General features: G+C 39.0%; 1 protein-coding gene across 1 annotated transcript; it reads left to right on the top strand.

Annotated features, from left to right (window-relative positions):
• Positions 1 to 803: 803 nt before the first annotated feature.
• LOC145222123 (uncharacterized) lies at positions 804 to 11,998 on the top strand. Its single transcript, XM_080088156.1, has 16 exons — positions 804 to 953; positions 1,909 to 2,799; positions 3,282 to 3,344; positions 3,407 to 3,530; positions 3,703 to 3,824; positions 3,972 to 4,089; positions 5,726 to 5,820; positions 5,885 to 6,040; positions 8,832 to 8,966; positions 9,165 to 9,208; positions 9,284 to 9,431; positions 9,582 to 9,870; positions 10,009 to 10,520; positions 10,619 to 10,795; positions 11,523 to 11,615; positions 11,679 to 11,998. The coding sequence occupies exons 2-16, from the start codon at positions 1,924 to 1,926 to the stop codon at positions 11,760 to 11,762; spliced, it is 3,036 nt and encodes a 1,011-aa protein (XP_079944282.1). The 5' UTR covers positions 804 to 953; positions 1,909 to 1,923; the 3' UTR covers positions 11,763 to 11,998.
• Positions 11,999 to 16,776: the final 4,778 nt, after the last annotated feature.

Raw genomic sequence — 16,776 nt, 5'->3', positions numbered from 1 at the left:
CAGATCAACTGCATTCAAACGCACAAAGACCCGTTTGCAAAACCTTAGTCTCGCCTGCTGGAAACGATTCTGTGTTGTGAGGAACTGAGTTACGCCTGATAACCTTGAATCGACAAACACAAAGCGATCTGGTATCTGTTCCTCTTTGGTTAACGTTTCAACCACACAAGCCTCAAATATGAGGCAACCAACTTAATTTGGACAATAGTTTCATAAAAAGCAGCCCTACGAGCGACCTAAACCGAGGCAGTAACTTAATTCAGACAACAATTTCATTGTAACTTGATCACCGCATCAGCAGACAACGCACCAAGCCTCGTCACAACGGTGTTGAAATTCTGTACAATGAAGAATAAATATTGTGCTTTAAAAACGTTTTGCAAACAAATAGTAAAACTGTGGCATTTATTTGGGTAGCTAACAAATTTTGGACGTCTATATCGGAAGCAAAAATCGTTTTCGCTTCACCCGTGACCTTGTTTTTGATTGCATGATCGAAATAAAGTCTCCAAGACAAATATTTTATTTACTCAGTTGTCGTTGTCACATAGCATCAACCTTTAATTGACAAAAACATTAAACACCTAAAAAATATTACAAGCCCTTTAGTATTCTATTTGTCAGCTTCAGCACAAGAAGTACAAAGAAATGTTTCGCAATAATAAAGTGCGTAACTTTACTTTTCGGTGATTGGATCTCAAATTTGTCAGCCATTTTTATTTTCGCAGGTCAAGTTTCGTGCAAGTTTTTATTAAATTTTCGTTTTTTTACTTATATGCTGCTAGTAACGACTTTATTTAACGTAAATTACTTGTTTCGTAGACCGAGGAAACTTAGCAAATCAATAAGTGTATTTGTAGCGTAACACTGTTAGTGTTCATCACAAAAAAGTGTTTTTTTTAGAAGATCCGTTCTTTGTGGATTCTCTGCAACTGGGAAAATTATTGCAGAAGGTTTGTTGCATTGATTTCAAGTTTGTGTAGTTTCTTTAAAGCTTAACAGAGTGTTGGAGTTTTAATGTAACCTAAATTAAAGTAAAAAATACTTTTACAAAAGTTTTATTCAAAGAAAGTGCAACAAAGATTTTCTGCAGCAAATTGAACTTTTATATGTTTTTTTCGACATATGCTTTGGTGGTTGATTTTTGAAAACTGAAACTGTATTCAGTAAATATTAAGCTAAGTGGAAACATCAATTCAAAATCTTTGTTTGTTAAATAAAAATCCTAGTGGTCGTGGAAATTTATTCAAAAGTTAATGGGATTCCAACATTTGCAACTTGTGGTTTAACAATTAAAACTGCTTCTTTTTACTCTTTTCAATTACACGAGGAATCCCGGATGAAACTTCCAAAACTCAAAGAAGACTCTTTCTTTTTGGGTTTTAATGTCTTTTCATTAAACATGTATCGTCCTGGCAAGCCAGAATTTTTTTGTACTTGGCTTTTTTGGAATTTTAGAACAAAACATTTGGCACAGATAAGATTTTTGTGAACAATCTTCACACTAATTCTTTTATATTTGTTGCTTTGCAAGCAAGCAAAGTTTTATGAAAGACTTAAATAAGTTTAAATGTTATGCCATGTTTTGTCAAATTTATAACTTCAAATGAAACTTTGAATTGCCTTTAGCACTTGCGGTTCTTTATTCATTCTTACAATAAATCATCAGTAACATATTTCATATAAATTCTCAATGTTTGGCTCATTTTCTTTTTCAAATTGTCATCAGTAGACCATCATACAGATGCAGCATTTCTTGTCACATGTCGGTGTGATTCGACATTTCTTATCTTGAACCTGATGACTGCTTGGAGGAACATAACTTCTTTCTAGAACTATTTTATTGAATATAAGCAAATGTCCTGTTCATTGTTTGAACGCTAAGTAGGCAACTTTTATGTTTAACAGAAAATTTAGTAAAGAATGGATCGTTATGGTGCACCCCACTTCCGTGAATCTTCTGCACAAAGCTATCCTGTCCGTCAGCCCCCTTCTCGGTCTGGACTTCTTGGCCCTGTACCCCCTCCAGATCACCGACCCCAGCCCCAATCAATCTTGAAAAACAGCAGACAAAGTGAATGGCAAGGTGCCAGACCCGCTGCTTCAACTAGGGATGGAATCCTCGGTGCTCCTCCGAAACAAGCCTCTCGTGATAATTATGGTGGACGACCAGCCACTTGGGATGAGCGACATATCAAACCGAATGATGGCAGGAAGTCGGATGAAGTGTCGCAGTTGATGAAGAGTTTAGGTCTATCACAATCTGACATTCAAAAATTGAGCCAGATGCCAGAGAATGAAATCAATGTGAATAATCTTGCACGAGCAATCGGTGATTTAAAGAAGGGACAGTCCCCCCAGTTTCCCAAAGATCGCACTTCGGCTTACGACCCGGCTCAACCCACTGCAGATTATGATTACAACAGGCGTGGATCATCATACCAATCCAATTCAAGAGCTCCATATCAAAGAAATGATGCAGGTGCTCCTCGGGAGCCCCCATATTCACGTGGTGACACAAGTTCTTATAATCCTCCCACTTCTTCAGGTTTTAAGTCTGCAGGTCCTCCGCGAAACCAGCCTCTGCCTCGCAAGCAAGCGCCTATGCCTGATAATGATTCTTATGGAAACAGTCGCAATGTTGATCGGAGGCGTGAACGAGGTCATGATGATGATGACTACCATTCTCGCGATGAAAGAGATCGTTATACCCGTAGTAGCTCAGATCAGTACAGCCAGGCTAGAAATGAAACATTAAGAACTAAACGGATTGTCGAAGAAATAAATGATGACCGTCAGGTAAGAGGGTAACAGGTAACATTTTGTGGCTTTAACATTTAGCTGCGGCTTCTAGTCATAGTTTGACAAGGTTGCTTGTTCTATTTCTATGGATCTTGCACCAAACTTCTGGATGAAAGTATCAAGGCTGTCAGGTTATAGGACTTGTTCCCTCTTAAGACAAAACCACAATTGTCAAATAGCTGTGACATCTCTGCTGAAGAAAGTGCTCGGGCAATGCTTCACTTAAAGAAACTACCCATATCAGCATTTCTTATTGCTTTGTTTGATAACTAACTGTATACCACATACTTACAACAACTACATTTAAAAGTATTTTCCTTGGAGGGAACAGTTGAAATTTATAACTTCTAATGCTTTGACCTCAACTTTGACCTTTGAAAACTTTCAGCTTATGATTTTGGTTTTTAATTTTGCCAATTTTTCTGCTGCACCATTTGCATAGCAGCAAAATATATGTAAACATGTCAATGTTTTTGCAGGGCCATGTATCCGGTTACGGCAGACAAACAAGAATGGACAGCGGCAAAAAATCACAGCCACCAGTAAGTTGTAATTTGCAGACATTAAACTCCACAATAGAATACTAACAGAGCAAATGTTTTAGCGATCTGTGGGAAACACTTCACGTCTAGCTCCACGAGGCTTGCTGCGGGGCCCAGACCACAGATCATCTCCTGATAAAGGTAGAAGATGGGAAAGGGGATCAGGATCATCAGCTGGATTGCTTGGTAAGTACTGATAGGCAAACAATGAACTAGCGTTACCAAACCAGCACAGTAATGTTGAGCACATTTTCTGCTGTGGTTGTTTGTGAGTATTTTTTGCACAGAAGTTAGCATGAGGCAAAACCAGTTATCTATATACCAACAAAACCTAAGTGTTCCGTATTGATTTGGACAGGAAACCCATTGCAACCAAATGCGCAAGGACTTAACAGTTTAGCTGCTGCTGTGGGAAGATCTCCACAATCATCGCTGTCAGTAACACAAGCTGCTTCAACTGTACTAAACCCTCTGCTGCTGGTAAGTACATGTGTTTCTGACACAACTAGGTCCACAACAGCTATAGTGTTAATACAAACAGTATGCACATGTAGCCTTAGTATGTATTTAAGCTTTGTATGATGTGGTGTAGTATGACTGGTTATAACAAGTATATTTAAACAATAGGCTGGCCAAACTGACCCAGCTGTGTTAGAAGTTCAGCTTCAAGCAATAAAAGTTCTTCAAGCAGAAGCATTAAAACAACAGCCGTCGAGGTCATCTGCATCATCATTTGACTCACACAGTATGTCATGCAATCACAAGAGATTATCTAACAACCTGCCTGAAAAACTTGTTGCATTATTGCTGGGTTGTTGACATATTTATGGGTCCCCTTCCTTGAAGGGGACACATCTTGATTTTACTCGATTTCTTTTTTTTTTTTTTCTTTTTCTTTTTTTTTTTTTTCTTCCCTGAAGTTTGTCCACCCCATTTTGCCCTGAAATGTTTGATGGATTTGGATGAAACTTTCACAGATGGTAGATATAGTTGTGTAGATGTGCCATCTGCTTCGTTTGTCATGATAACCTCAGTATTTACCCCGCTAGCCCCCAAAATGTAAAATGTGGTTTGTGCGCACCACAAACGTTAGTTTTGTGTGATGTTATAAAGGCAACTACATATGGTACTTATGTTCAAGGATTGCTTGGTGAACGTGTTTGCGGATAGCGGTCAAGGGGGTTGTTCACAGCCTTGTGACGTCACAAGTCATTACGGTTGTTGGTTAAAACGTCCCCTAGTGGTCAAAATTGAAACATTGGCCGATTTGGACAAAATTTTACAGGATTGTTGATTGGGTCATTGCAGTTTCATATTTTCAACATTAGGGTGAAGAACCCCATCAGTTACCCCACTAGCCCCCTAAAATGGGTGAATTTTTAAACAGGGTCGGAATTGGCTGAAATTTGGATAGCTTGTACAATTTGCCATTTACAAATGATGATTGTTGTGTTAAACCCTGTAGCCCCAGCATTTACCCCACTAGCCCCCTAAAATGGGTGAATTTTTAAACAGGGTTGGATTTGGCTGAAATTTGGATAGCTTGTAGAATTTGCCATTGACAAATGCCGATTGTTGTGTTAAACCCTGTAGCCCCAGCATTTACCCCACTAGCCCCCTAAAAAGGGTAATTTTTTTAAACAGGGTCGGAATTGGCTGAAATTTGGATAGCTTGTACAATTTGCCATTTACAAATGACGATTGTTGTGTTAAACCCTGTAGCCCCAATAGTCACCCTACTAGCCCCCTAAAATGGGTGAGTCTTTAAACAGTGCGCAATTGTTTGAAATGTTATGCCATTTATTGGTATCGATTGTTGTGTTTTACTTCTTTGTTTTAAACTAGACAAACTTTACACAATGCTTGAATTGAGTCGATTTGTATAGTTTGAACTTTTCATAGCGTCACTATTTAATCCTAGTACCAATCACAGTGTTTTACTTTACAACACCAAAGTTTCTTATGGTTATCTCTTGAAATGCAGTATTTACAACTTTGCATGTGTGGGGACCCATGAGTTTCTGCATGCAGAAACAACTAACGTTTTAAAAGACGGTGGCTAATATGGGACCCAATATAAAATAAGTGAAGGAATTATATTTATGTTTTAAAATAGATCATAGTGTATGTGCAAGGGCAATATGTGCTAAGCCACCCTTCTAGTTTCTTGTTAATATTTTAGCAAACCTCGTCAATCGCAGTATTTTATGCAAGCTTTTGTTTGGTTTGCTGCAATCACAAAATGTCACTTGTTGTTTTAACAATCTGACCCAGCAACTTGTTTTATAATGTGTTACGTATTGTAACTTTTGTTTCACTATTATACACATATTATGGTCCCAATATGTTAGGAATATTTTTAAAGTGCATTTTTTGTTAAGACTCAAGCAAGCCACGCCAAGCTCGTCAGTCTTATCCACCGACTGAACGACTGGATAGAAGAGAGGAAGACAACAGAAGGAATGCAAAAAAAGAGGTGAATTGAAATTAGTGAAACTTGTAAGTTCCTGCAATAACATTTCTATGTGTCATTGAAACAGGCTGACGAGATGCGGGCGATGCGAGGTCGGGTTCTCTACATGAGGTTCAAGTCTAATCGCATTCTCGAATCGGACTTGAAACAGCTTGCTGCTGCATTTGGGAGAGTTACTAACATTCTCATCATCCGTGCAAAGATTCCAAACGGGTTTAACCAGGTTTGACTTGTTGTTGTGTGGGAACTAATGTTGCTACAGTGTGTCTAGTTCATCTTTCTAATGATTGTTTACAAACAGTGATGTTTATGATATCACACTTAGGTGGTGTGATTTTTGCCCGGGGCGTTTGTTGATGGTTTTGACCTGGCAGTGCTGATAACACAAACATATAACACAACTTCTATGCTTAAGCAATTTGATTAGGCTTGTCATATATGTGTGTTAATGGTGTATGTGTGCACCAACCATAGGCGTAGAGTTTTAAAAAATACCGGGGGTGCGACTTTTGATAATTGACGCCGATGCCTATATGCCATGTGCAGTATTTGTACCCGTATAGGACCAAATACCACCTTTTACTTACTTTAGCCTGTAGTTTCCATAAAATTAATTTGCAAATAGTCACTTGACACTATTTGTTTGTGTTCGATTGGAACGTTTGCTGTGCGTCTGATAACGTCTGATGGAACGAAAGGGCGATTTGCTGAATCAGCAATTTTAACAACGATTTAGTTACGCGGAAAATAAAAGTAAAAGCAATTCACGTTTTAAATATAGCCGACTGTGTATTGCTGACGCCTAAACTTAGGTCACCTTGGATCAAGTTTAGACCGTTGCAGTGCTTTGCAAACGGACATTAAACACGCTTAGGAATCAATTCATTGACTATTTTCCCAGTTATTTTTTATTGCAGAAAGTTATTGCGACAAATAATACTAAAACGTTAACTTCTATGTCATGTTTATGTTGCATTAGAATGCCCGTTTATTGCGAAACAATTACAATTGTTACGTTTCGACCGACGTCTGTTCGATCAATGGCATGAGTGCGGGCGCATTTGTTTAGCTGGAAACACGTTCTAAAACCGACGTAACTTGAACAAGGATGCGATTTTGACGTTATACAAAGGTCAAGGCCGGGGGTGCGCGGCACCCCCGCACCCCCGTACTCTACGCCAGTGGCACCAACTGCCTGCAACCGGTCAGGTTTTTTTTGCTTAGATAGATGGTCCCACATACTGCAACAATTTAGTGACAACAATAAGTTTTGTTTTCTATGTCCTTAAAAAGTCTTCCTTTGTGATGCATAACAAGGCATAGTCATGTAAAATAAAGAGTTTCTGTGTCAACAAAGCAGTATGTCATTTTTGCGCCATGGAGTAGGAACTGAAAATTTTACTGCTTTAAAGAAAATGAAAGCGGTTTAATTAAAAGAAAAAAGTAATCTATTGTTGTACCGTTGCATAGACACCCTGCTGTTTGTGCCTTAGAAAACAGTTTCAACTTTAAAAAAATACAACAATAGCACCATTGAAACATACTTCATAAAGATAATTATGGGTCCCCTTCCCTGAAGGGGACACATATTGATTTTACTCGAAATGTTTGTTTTTTTTTCTTTTTTTTTCTTCCTTTTTTTTTCTTCCCAAAGTTTGTCCGACTCGTTTTTCCATCAAATGTTTGATGGATTTGGCTGAAATTTGCACAGATTGTAGATATAGTTATGTAGATGTGCATCCCACTTTGTTTTTGTTGATAACCCCAGTATTTACCCCGCTAGCCCCCTAAAATGGGTATTTTTCCCCTGAAGTTTGTCCGACTCGTTTTTCCATCAAATGTTTGATGGATTTGGCTGAAGTTTACACAGATGGTAGATATAGTTATGTAGATGTGCATCCCACTTTGTTTTTGTTGATAACCCCAGTATTTACCCCGCTAACCCCCTAAAATGGGTATTTTTCCCCCGAAGTTTGTCCGACTCGTTTTTCCATCAAATGTTTGATGGATTTGGCTGAAGTTTACACAGATGGTAGATATAGTTATGTAGATGTGCATCCCACTTTGTTTTTGTTGATAACCCCAGTATTTACCCCGCTAGGCCCCTAAAATGGGTGTTTTTACCCACAGTTTGTGTGACTCGTTTTTCCATCAAATGTTTGATGGATTTGGCTAAAATTTACACAGATGGTAGATATATTCATGTAGATTTGCATCCCACTTTGTTTTTGTTGATAACCCCAGTATTTACCCCGCTAGCCTCCTAAAATGGGTGAGTTTTTTAAAACGTTAAATAGGACATACTTCAAACAATATCTGGGGTGAATCTAATTTTATAGTTTGTGTTCTACATAGTATTATTATTTAAGCCCAGTGCAGATCGCTGTGTTTTACCTTACAACACCCGACTTCCTCATGGTTATCTCTTGAATTGCATTATTTTCAACTTTGCATGTGTGGGGACCCATGAGTTTTTGCCTGCAGAAACGACTAAAGTTATAAATGATGATGGCTAATATGGGACCCAATACAAAATAAGCACAGGAAATATATTTATGTTTTAAAATAGGTTATAGTGTATATGCAAGGGCAATATGTGCTAAGCCACCCTTCTAGTTGAATAGACCTATGAATTAAAAAACAAACAAAATATCGAAACTAGCTTGAAAGCAATACTTCCAAGACTTCATGACTTCAACCAACACTTCCTCAAAAAAGAAAGCCTTGCCTACACATGTTGCCTCAATGCTAAAGTGGGAAATTGTGAAAAATATACATTTCCAAACTTATATTCTGAGTTATCTATACCGAATAAATGTGATGTCTGGATTTTGGTATTGATGCGCTAATCTCTGAAATCTAGAAACAGTATTTATTAGGCACTGTCCCACACATAATGGCCTGCAACAAAAACTGTTGGACTGCACTGGCTTAGACAAACACATATTTATTACAACCTTAAATAAACTAGGTATAATAACATTCCCCAGTTGTAATGACATTCTTTATTCCAGGCCTTCATGGAGATGGAGCAGTATGATTGTGCTGCAGCGATGGTTGAACATTACAAAGCCAAACCACCCATTGTATGTGGATGTAGTGTGTTGGTGGACAGATCCAACTATAGAGATTTACAACTTAGAATCAATGTACGTGGTTTGTCATAAAAGTCCAAGTTTGTTGAAGAAATACTTAAAACGGTTTTCATATGTAGCAAGCAAATTTAAGCCAATAGCATATCTTGTTTGTAACATATCAAAAAGGGAAAACCTAAAACTGTTTTTTATATGTAGCAAGCAAAAATAGACACAAATTTAAGCCAATAACATATCTTATTTGTTGTATAGCCACAGGATCGCAAGCGAGAGCGTTCTATTTCACCAATCAGAAAGTAAGCCTGGCATTTCTGTTTTAACTCACATTGCTAAAATGCACAATATCAATATATCATCTGCTTGCGTCACAGGGGAACTACTCAACTTCCGAGCAAACGTTTGAGGGAAGGTCGGTTTGAAGAGGAGCCTCGCTTGAACGTGTTAGTGTCAGAAAACAAACGACTTGTCACTCACACTGCTGGAAAAACTCCACCAAAAGATGCCAAGCATGACAACAAGGTAGATTGCTAGCTTATTTAACCCTTCCACAGTACCTACTGTATGAATTGTTGATTAATTAATGCCTGACAACACAAAATACTGCATGTTTTTATGGATACATGCCTTTGAACGGAATATGTTTGAAACACACACAAATGTATGTTTCAGAATGACAGCAAAAGAAAGGGATCGAGGAGTTCCAGTGCTGATAGGAAGAAAAGCAGCCGCTCTAAAACTCCTGAGAAACGTCGAACAAGTGACAGACGCCGTCCAACCAGTGCACAAAAAACTAACACGAAAGAGAGCAGCAAAAAAGATGAAACCAAAGCAGAAAAGGATGAAGCTGCAAAGAAAAAACCTGAGGAGGAAAAAGTTGAAAAGGTGAATGATGAAAGTGAAGACACAAATGCAGAGAAGAAAAATGTCAAGCAAATGGAAAAGACCAAAGATACTGTTGGTAAGATGCTGGGACTTGTACATTAAACCTTGATTGCAGTAGCTCCCACAAAATGAACAGTGGCGAATTGTTAAACACCCTTGGTAACTGAAGTTCTTTATCGTGTTCAAAAAGAATTGACTGATTTTTTTTTATCAGTTGAAACAGATCCGCTGGATGCAATTGCTGATGAGCTGGCTCTCCACGATGACTTCTCGATCATGGATGATTACAACCATGAGGAAGACAAAGAGGCAAAACAGGATGAGGTGAAGGAAACAAAAGAGCAACAGAAAGATGGCAAAGATCCACCGACCGATCTTGATCTTAATGGTGGTGATCTGGATCTTGAAGATGTTAATGTGGATGTGAGTCAAGATGAAGAGGAGGTGCCAGCAGATAAAGATGCGATGAAGACTGAAACAGATGGACAGGATGACTCCACTGAAACAGATGCAGTTCCATTTGTGGAGCCTATGGATGATGTGAAACAAGAAGATGCCGGTGATGAGATAAAAACTGAAGTGGACTTCGCTGATGTGAAGCAAGAAGTGAATGATGTGAAAGTAGAAGAGAATCCTGAAGATAAGAAGACTGAGAAAGAAGATGGTGGTGATGAAGTGGATGGGAAAGTTGATGAGATTCAAGTGAAAGAAGAAGAATCAGTTGAGGTAACTAAGATACCCTTGTCTGTTCAGGGTTGTTTTTCGTCCAACATAATCACAAATGATGCATAGAATTTCTCTTTATTGCTTTGGTTTTGTTACAGATGAACGAATCACAAACAGAGGATTCTCAACCGGATGTTGAAACATCACAAGAAACTGTTGAAGAAGGAATTCCTTCACCTGATGTTGATGCTGTTGATGATGAAGAAGAAGAAGATGTGAATCAGGAGCAAGAGGAAAGTCTACAAGCTTCCTCACCCAATGATCAAGCTGATGAGGTAATTTATATTTCTCACCCAGTCTTGAACTTATAAGCTGTTGCTGTCAGGCATAATATCAACTAGGGATGTGCCAAAACTCCAAATGTTCTGTTTAGTCGAGTACCGAGCATCTCACGTTAATGCTCGGTGCTCGGCCGAGTAGGCTCGGTGCATTATGACGTCACAAAAAATCCCCTTTCTACGTTCTAGCTCTACGAGGTCTCTTACGTCACCAGCGTTATATTATAAGCTGTACATGCCCATGAAGGACACGTTTTCCCGCCATCTAATACATTTGAAAAATCATTCGTTTTTGTTCATAGACACCCTTTCGAACACTAGTTACGTATGTTAGCAGGGCATGAATACGCAAATTTACTGCTCGGGTCAGTTTGTGCAACTGCTCGGCCGAGCACCGAGCATCAAAAACAGCAATGCTCTGTACCGAGTACTCGGGTTCTGGCTCGGCTCGGCGCATCCCTAATATCAACCTTACAGCTCTTCTTGCAATTGTATTTTTGCACCAGATCCATACAGGTCGTCTTCAGGGTAAATAACACTTAATGCGCTGAATAACACTGATGTCAAAACATCCATGCAAAAATACAATTGCCAGAAGAGCTCTACAAAGTTGAGCAGTTTTCAACTTATCCAGAAAAGGATTTCATGTTATCTGTGATAATTTGGTGTTTTAATAGTTGGGGTGCTGGGGCACACTGATGTGAATTATGAATATTATTTGTAGGTTGCCAGGCTCAAGTTCATTATCACAAGTGCGCTGCAAGAAGTGAACAATGCCAGGGATCAACTGGTTGCCCTCAACAAAACTACCAAAAACGTAAGAAATCTTTTACAAGTTGAAAAGCTCACTCAATGAACTGAAACATCGTTTATATTACAGCGAGCCACTGTTGCAGTCTCAAAGAAACTGAAACTCTGCCTCGACGGCGCAGTCACTCGGTTAGAAGGTGCTGACGAAGCGTGACGTCAGATCTTATGACGTAGTCCATTTTATCGGTTTCATATTTCCACATGCGCGTGTGCAGTCCATGCCAAACCGCTGTTTGTGGTGCAATCATATGTTAAAAAATGATTGGCCGTCTCACGGATGTAAATAGTATCGCTTCGCTGGGGAAAGTTTTTCTGCGGGTTTTGCGTTTTCTTTTTGCCGATAGTTGTTACCGATTGATCCCATCACCAATAAAACGCGTTCTGTGTGGATTTTTGTGGTTTTCATCATCCGCAAGTTGGCGCAAGAGGACAAACCTTAATTTAATCGACAGCCAGGTTAGCGTTTGTGCAAGCGTTGTTGCAATTGAAACAGAAATCCTTTGATAGGTTTTGACAAAGTTAAAACACCACGTGTGTTGTGGCTGTGTTCGTTTTATTTTTCCATTAGTTCAACACCAGTGGTGGGATTCAGCCGGTTTGCAGCGGTTCTATAGAACTGTGTCACGAAATTTTATGAGATCAGCGAACCGCTTAGCATTACTGGTTACTGTCAATGGATTTACTAACAATGAACCGGCTAAAAAATATGACTTTTGAGATAGAACCGGCTGACAAAAATTTTGAATCCCACCAGTGTTTAACACTAAACAAAAGTTTACAAGACAGATACTATTAGACATGTAGGCATTTTTGTCATTTCCCGATCCAGCTGTTTCCTTCTACACCCGCTGTGCATCTCAGCTTTCCACCAACATACACGACATAACACACATCTGAGCACACAAGTTTGCACGCGCGCAGGGCCAAGCCACCGACACACGCGTCTCGCATTGTTCGGAAATATTCCATCGCCGGGTTTTAACCCCAGCAGTTCGGGTTACAACACCGACAAGACCAACACGCGTGGGAAAGCTCGGATCAACTTCGTCTCTCGAACCCCGCATCCCCCACTGAGAGTGAGGCTGTCACGTGACTGGGCGAGGCAAGCCACTAGAGGCGATGAAGAGCGGGGTTTAAAATAGTCCGAGACGGTGGATGTATTCAGTTTGAAATTATGTCGCCACAAACCACCCAGTCTTGTATTTTTTGACGCGTAACTTAACAGTACTTGCGCTTTTTAAATAGGACATAAAAATACGATTGTGTCGCCCACGAAATTTTTATCCACACCAAAAAAATCAAACAACTGTTAGTGTTGACCGCTCGGTTCAAATCAATCTGTTTTCTTAAAGTGAATGGTCTTACTTTTTACCCCCACACTCGATTGCCATATTTTACTCATTTTTGTTTCATCCCTAATGTTTGTCACCATGATTTGTGAGCGAATATAAAATCATTAACTTATGTTGGCTATACTATAAAAGACAAGACCACTGTTTGCAATATTAGAATAATAACTTCTCTAGACAATTTTTTTTTAAAACTGTTTTTTATGAGAAAAGTAACTCATCCTACACAAACAAATATTTATGTAAGCGTGATTCTTTTGTTTTGACAGAGAGGTCGGAAACATATTTCCGAAATTCTTGTTTTTAGCGTTGGCAACCACGTATAAACTCTAAGATGCAAACACACATTACGGCGCAACTATCTTCCAAAAACGACAATGTTCGTAGTTACGTCAACAATCAAACAGAAGCAAACATGATATTTCGCTTTCCGTCCGTTACATGAAACACGCGCGACCAACACATTTATCACGTGCTTGTAACAACCGCCATTGTTATATCGCGATAAACACATATCAATACACCTATGTTACGTCACAGACAGTTGAGAGCGTCACAAACCGCATCAAATTTATAAATGATCGTAATTAAGATTTATGCTCTCTTATATTTACGTTATATTCCAGCATGACTTTTCCACAGAAAAAGTTTTTGCAAATGTGGTTTTTGCAAATTTATTTATAAGGTTGGGGGCTCGAAACCCCTTTCCGATGATAGGTTTTTAACCAAATCCCAAAACCGAGCCGCTTTGCATCGACCCAGTGAAACCGAATGTTAAACCAAGTTAAAGGCAATAATTCTCCGACACTCATGTGAAGCCGAAAGCTGGGAAATTGTACTGTTACGAGCATGAGGTTAGGGCAATTTTTAAAGAGTGACCACCTTACAGACAATTAGAAATATCAAAGGTGGTTTCCACGATATGTCAGCCATAGAGATTGTGTGACAACGTCGACACGAAATTGTAAACGATATTTAAACTAACTGAAGATATTTAAAAACTGGAGAAACGACATTTCACACAATAGATTGTTTTGTTGAGCTATTTACCAAACTGAACGACTAAACCGGTCGACTATTAGATCACAAACTTCATTGTGACGTAACAGTTGTATTTACGAGGTGAGACAGACCGGAAACTGATTAGTCTGATATTTTGCTTTGTCTCATCCGACAACAGAATCCATTACGTTCCTCATGACACGAAACAATGGCGATTATTACAAAGCGAGATCGCTTCTATGACGAACAATGGGAATGTTGTAAGTTTGTGTAAGCGAACAATGAATGAGCGGTGTGTTTTCGAAACCTCGGTAGAAATCGCGCTTAAAACAATCGCCAGGTCGTGTTCGTTTGTTTAACGCGCGAGCTTCTTCATTGTGACGTGGTATCATGTGACACGATGTAAAGTGTGCCTGTTTAGTGTGGGGTGGAAGGTTTGATATGACAGGTGGCAGAAAAATCTTCAGATGTATGTTTGTGTGGACAACTTTCAACTGACCCATCCCTCACTTATTCAAATAGAACTACGGAAATATGCCACTTGGGGAATGAAATTTTATCACGTCGGAGAATTATAATTTTTTCGTTTAAGGTAACAACTGGCTTGGATGGGTTGGGTTTTTTGTGTCTGGCTTGTGTGAAAAATCATTTTTGTTCACAAACCATTAGCGTGTAAAGAGCGACTTTAACACCACTACCTTAATAGTGAACGTTACTTTGTTTTCTTCCTGTAGTTTTCATGATGATCTTAAGAATATGGCGGTCTTTGGAGGAAGGGACAGTTTGTATCTTGGATGGTCTTCTACGAAGTAGGTTAACAGCTAAAAAAGAAACAACAATTTAGCATTTATAAAGCTGAATTTCTCCCAAAATCCCCCTTTCCGTACTGGGCCTAATATAAAGAATCTAGGTCAAATATAATTCGATTGCTACTATTGTGATCGATAGGACATTAAAAAACGTGTTCTTGTTAAATGGTGGTGGAGTCAACTACCTATTGGCCACCACATATAGAATCGCAAACACAAAAGTACGGTCCTATCAAAGTCGGTGTCTAGGCTCAGTCGGCCAAATGCGCTTCGGTATATAATATATTAAGGTAGATCACTTTTTTCGCTTTAATAACGACATTCTTGCATTCAATTCATAGAGGTTTGACATTATACTATTGGTATTATGTATTTTGTCAAACGACACAGAAGTTCAAGAGCAGGTTCGGGCTGAAAACGACTCATTTAGCGCATGATGTAATTTTGCATCAGCTTAATCTCGGATCCAAAGTGAAACATTTGATTCGAGATCAAATGAGCAAATATTTCCGGTAATAAACTCCCCATAGTTTGTTACGTCACAATCGTTTGATCGATGCCGATTGGTGCGTGGGTTGAAAATGTCGAAAACACGAGAGAAAGGATTCGTGCGCCAAAATAGAAACAGAAAATTACCAAAAATCATCAAGAGAAGTCGATTCGAATAAAAAAGCCTATTTGTGCCATAAATTAAACACTAAAACTCGCTTGAAGGCAATGTGCTTGACCACATACCAACTGGAAAATCCACACCACGCAAAAACACCTATTAAATCCGCTTTGTCCTCGAAAGAACGACGAAAATACAGCAAGAGATTGTTTTGAGGTAAACCATTGGTTCCCAACTTATTAGGTATACTAGCCAACACACGATATTGATAACACACATCTAGAAAATTCCTTGAAAAACTTTATTTGTCTTCCGAAACAGGGGTTCCAATTACGCTGACGTCAGCTATTATATGCACAACGGTTCGGGCAGAGTAAGGTGCGGATCGATTAGGGGCGACACGGGTTGGAGTGAAGTGATCGGATTGCCAGGGAAACAATTGCGTGGCTCGAGAAAGAAAAGTTTCATTTTCAGTTATTTGCGACAGCAAGTGGCACGCTTTAGCTGGCCTCAATTCACTTGTTTGTTTATTTGTTAACGTAACAATAGAAACTAAAGAATAAACAGACAATTGCAGACTTAGTACATTGATATACTTGTCTCAGTTCGCTGCTTTGTTTGTTACAGAAACATAGATAGAACGGACAGTCAAATACAGGGTTGAGTGAAACAGTTTTGAATCAGCAGCAACTGCGCTCTATACCAGAATTAGTTATTCTGATATGCTTTTAAAATATTTGGTAAAAAAAATGTAAACAGTTGTTTGAGAAAATAACTCAACCTTGTAGCAACGTTTTCTGTAAAGCATTAGCTTGAAACAAATCATTATGGCGACAGTTCGTTGACGAAGCCACATTGCGCAACTACTGGTAATGTTAAAGCTAAAGTTAAACTCTAATCTTGTCGTGTAATTTATATATTGTGAGCAAAGAGGAAGGTGGCATTGAATTGTTTTTGCTTGCATCGATAACATTACCACGTCAGGTGTGCGGAAGGAATTACTTTGGCTTGGAACGGAAGCTCGTTTGCTAAATTTACTGTGAGATCCGATCAGCTTGTGGAGTTAAAATCAGCTGCTGACATTTTTGTGGCTAGAAATTCGACTGCAATATTTTGCATTGCCTTCAATTCATCGTGGATTGATTGAAATTTAGGTCATCCAACTATTAATTGTTGACGACACAATTCGGGTCAGACGTACGCGGTCGCCATGGCAACACGCAGCAGCACTGGAGATGAGCGGAACTAATAGTTACGTACCGGAAAAGTAATTAGTCGTTGGCTGCTTCGCTGCGGATTTCGACAAAAGCAAGTTGACATAAAACATTGTTGTTTTCATTATACACATTGCTGCCAGCGGTGCAACTGTTAGGATACAATTTACAATCAACTTTCTGT

This window comes from Phallusia mammillata, chromosome 4 (genome assembly GCF_965637545.1).
Source record: "Phallusia mammillata chromosome 4, kaPhaMamm4.hap1.1, whole genome shotgun sequence".
NCBI lineage: Eukaryota > Metazoa > Chordata > Ascidiacea > Phlebobranchia > Ascidiidae > Phallusia > Phallusia mammillata.
The sequence above is the reverse complement of the archived record's forward strand: the minus strand, read 5'-3'. Positions and strand labels throughout refer to the sequence as shown.

Bases quoted from the DNA above. Each gene is read 5' to 3' on its own strand.
- LOC145222123 (XM_080088156.1), top strand. From the start codon at position 1,924: ATGGATCGTTATGGTGCACCCCACTTCCGTGAATCTTCTGCACAAAGC. The intron at 3,531-3,702 runs GTAAGTACTGAT...TGATTTGGACAG, and splicing joins ATCATCAGCTGGATTGCTTG to GAAACCCATTGCAACCAAAT. The intron at 11,616-11,678 runs GTAAGAAATCTT...TTTATATTACAG, and splicing joins TCAACAAAACTACCAAAAAC to CGAGCCACTGTTGCAGTCTC.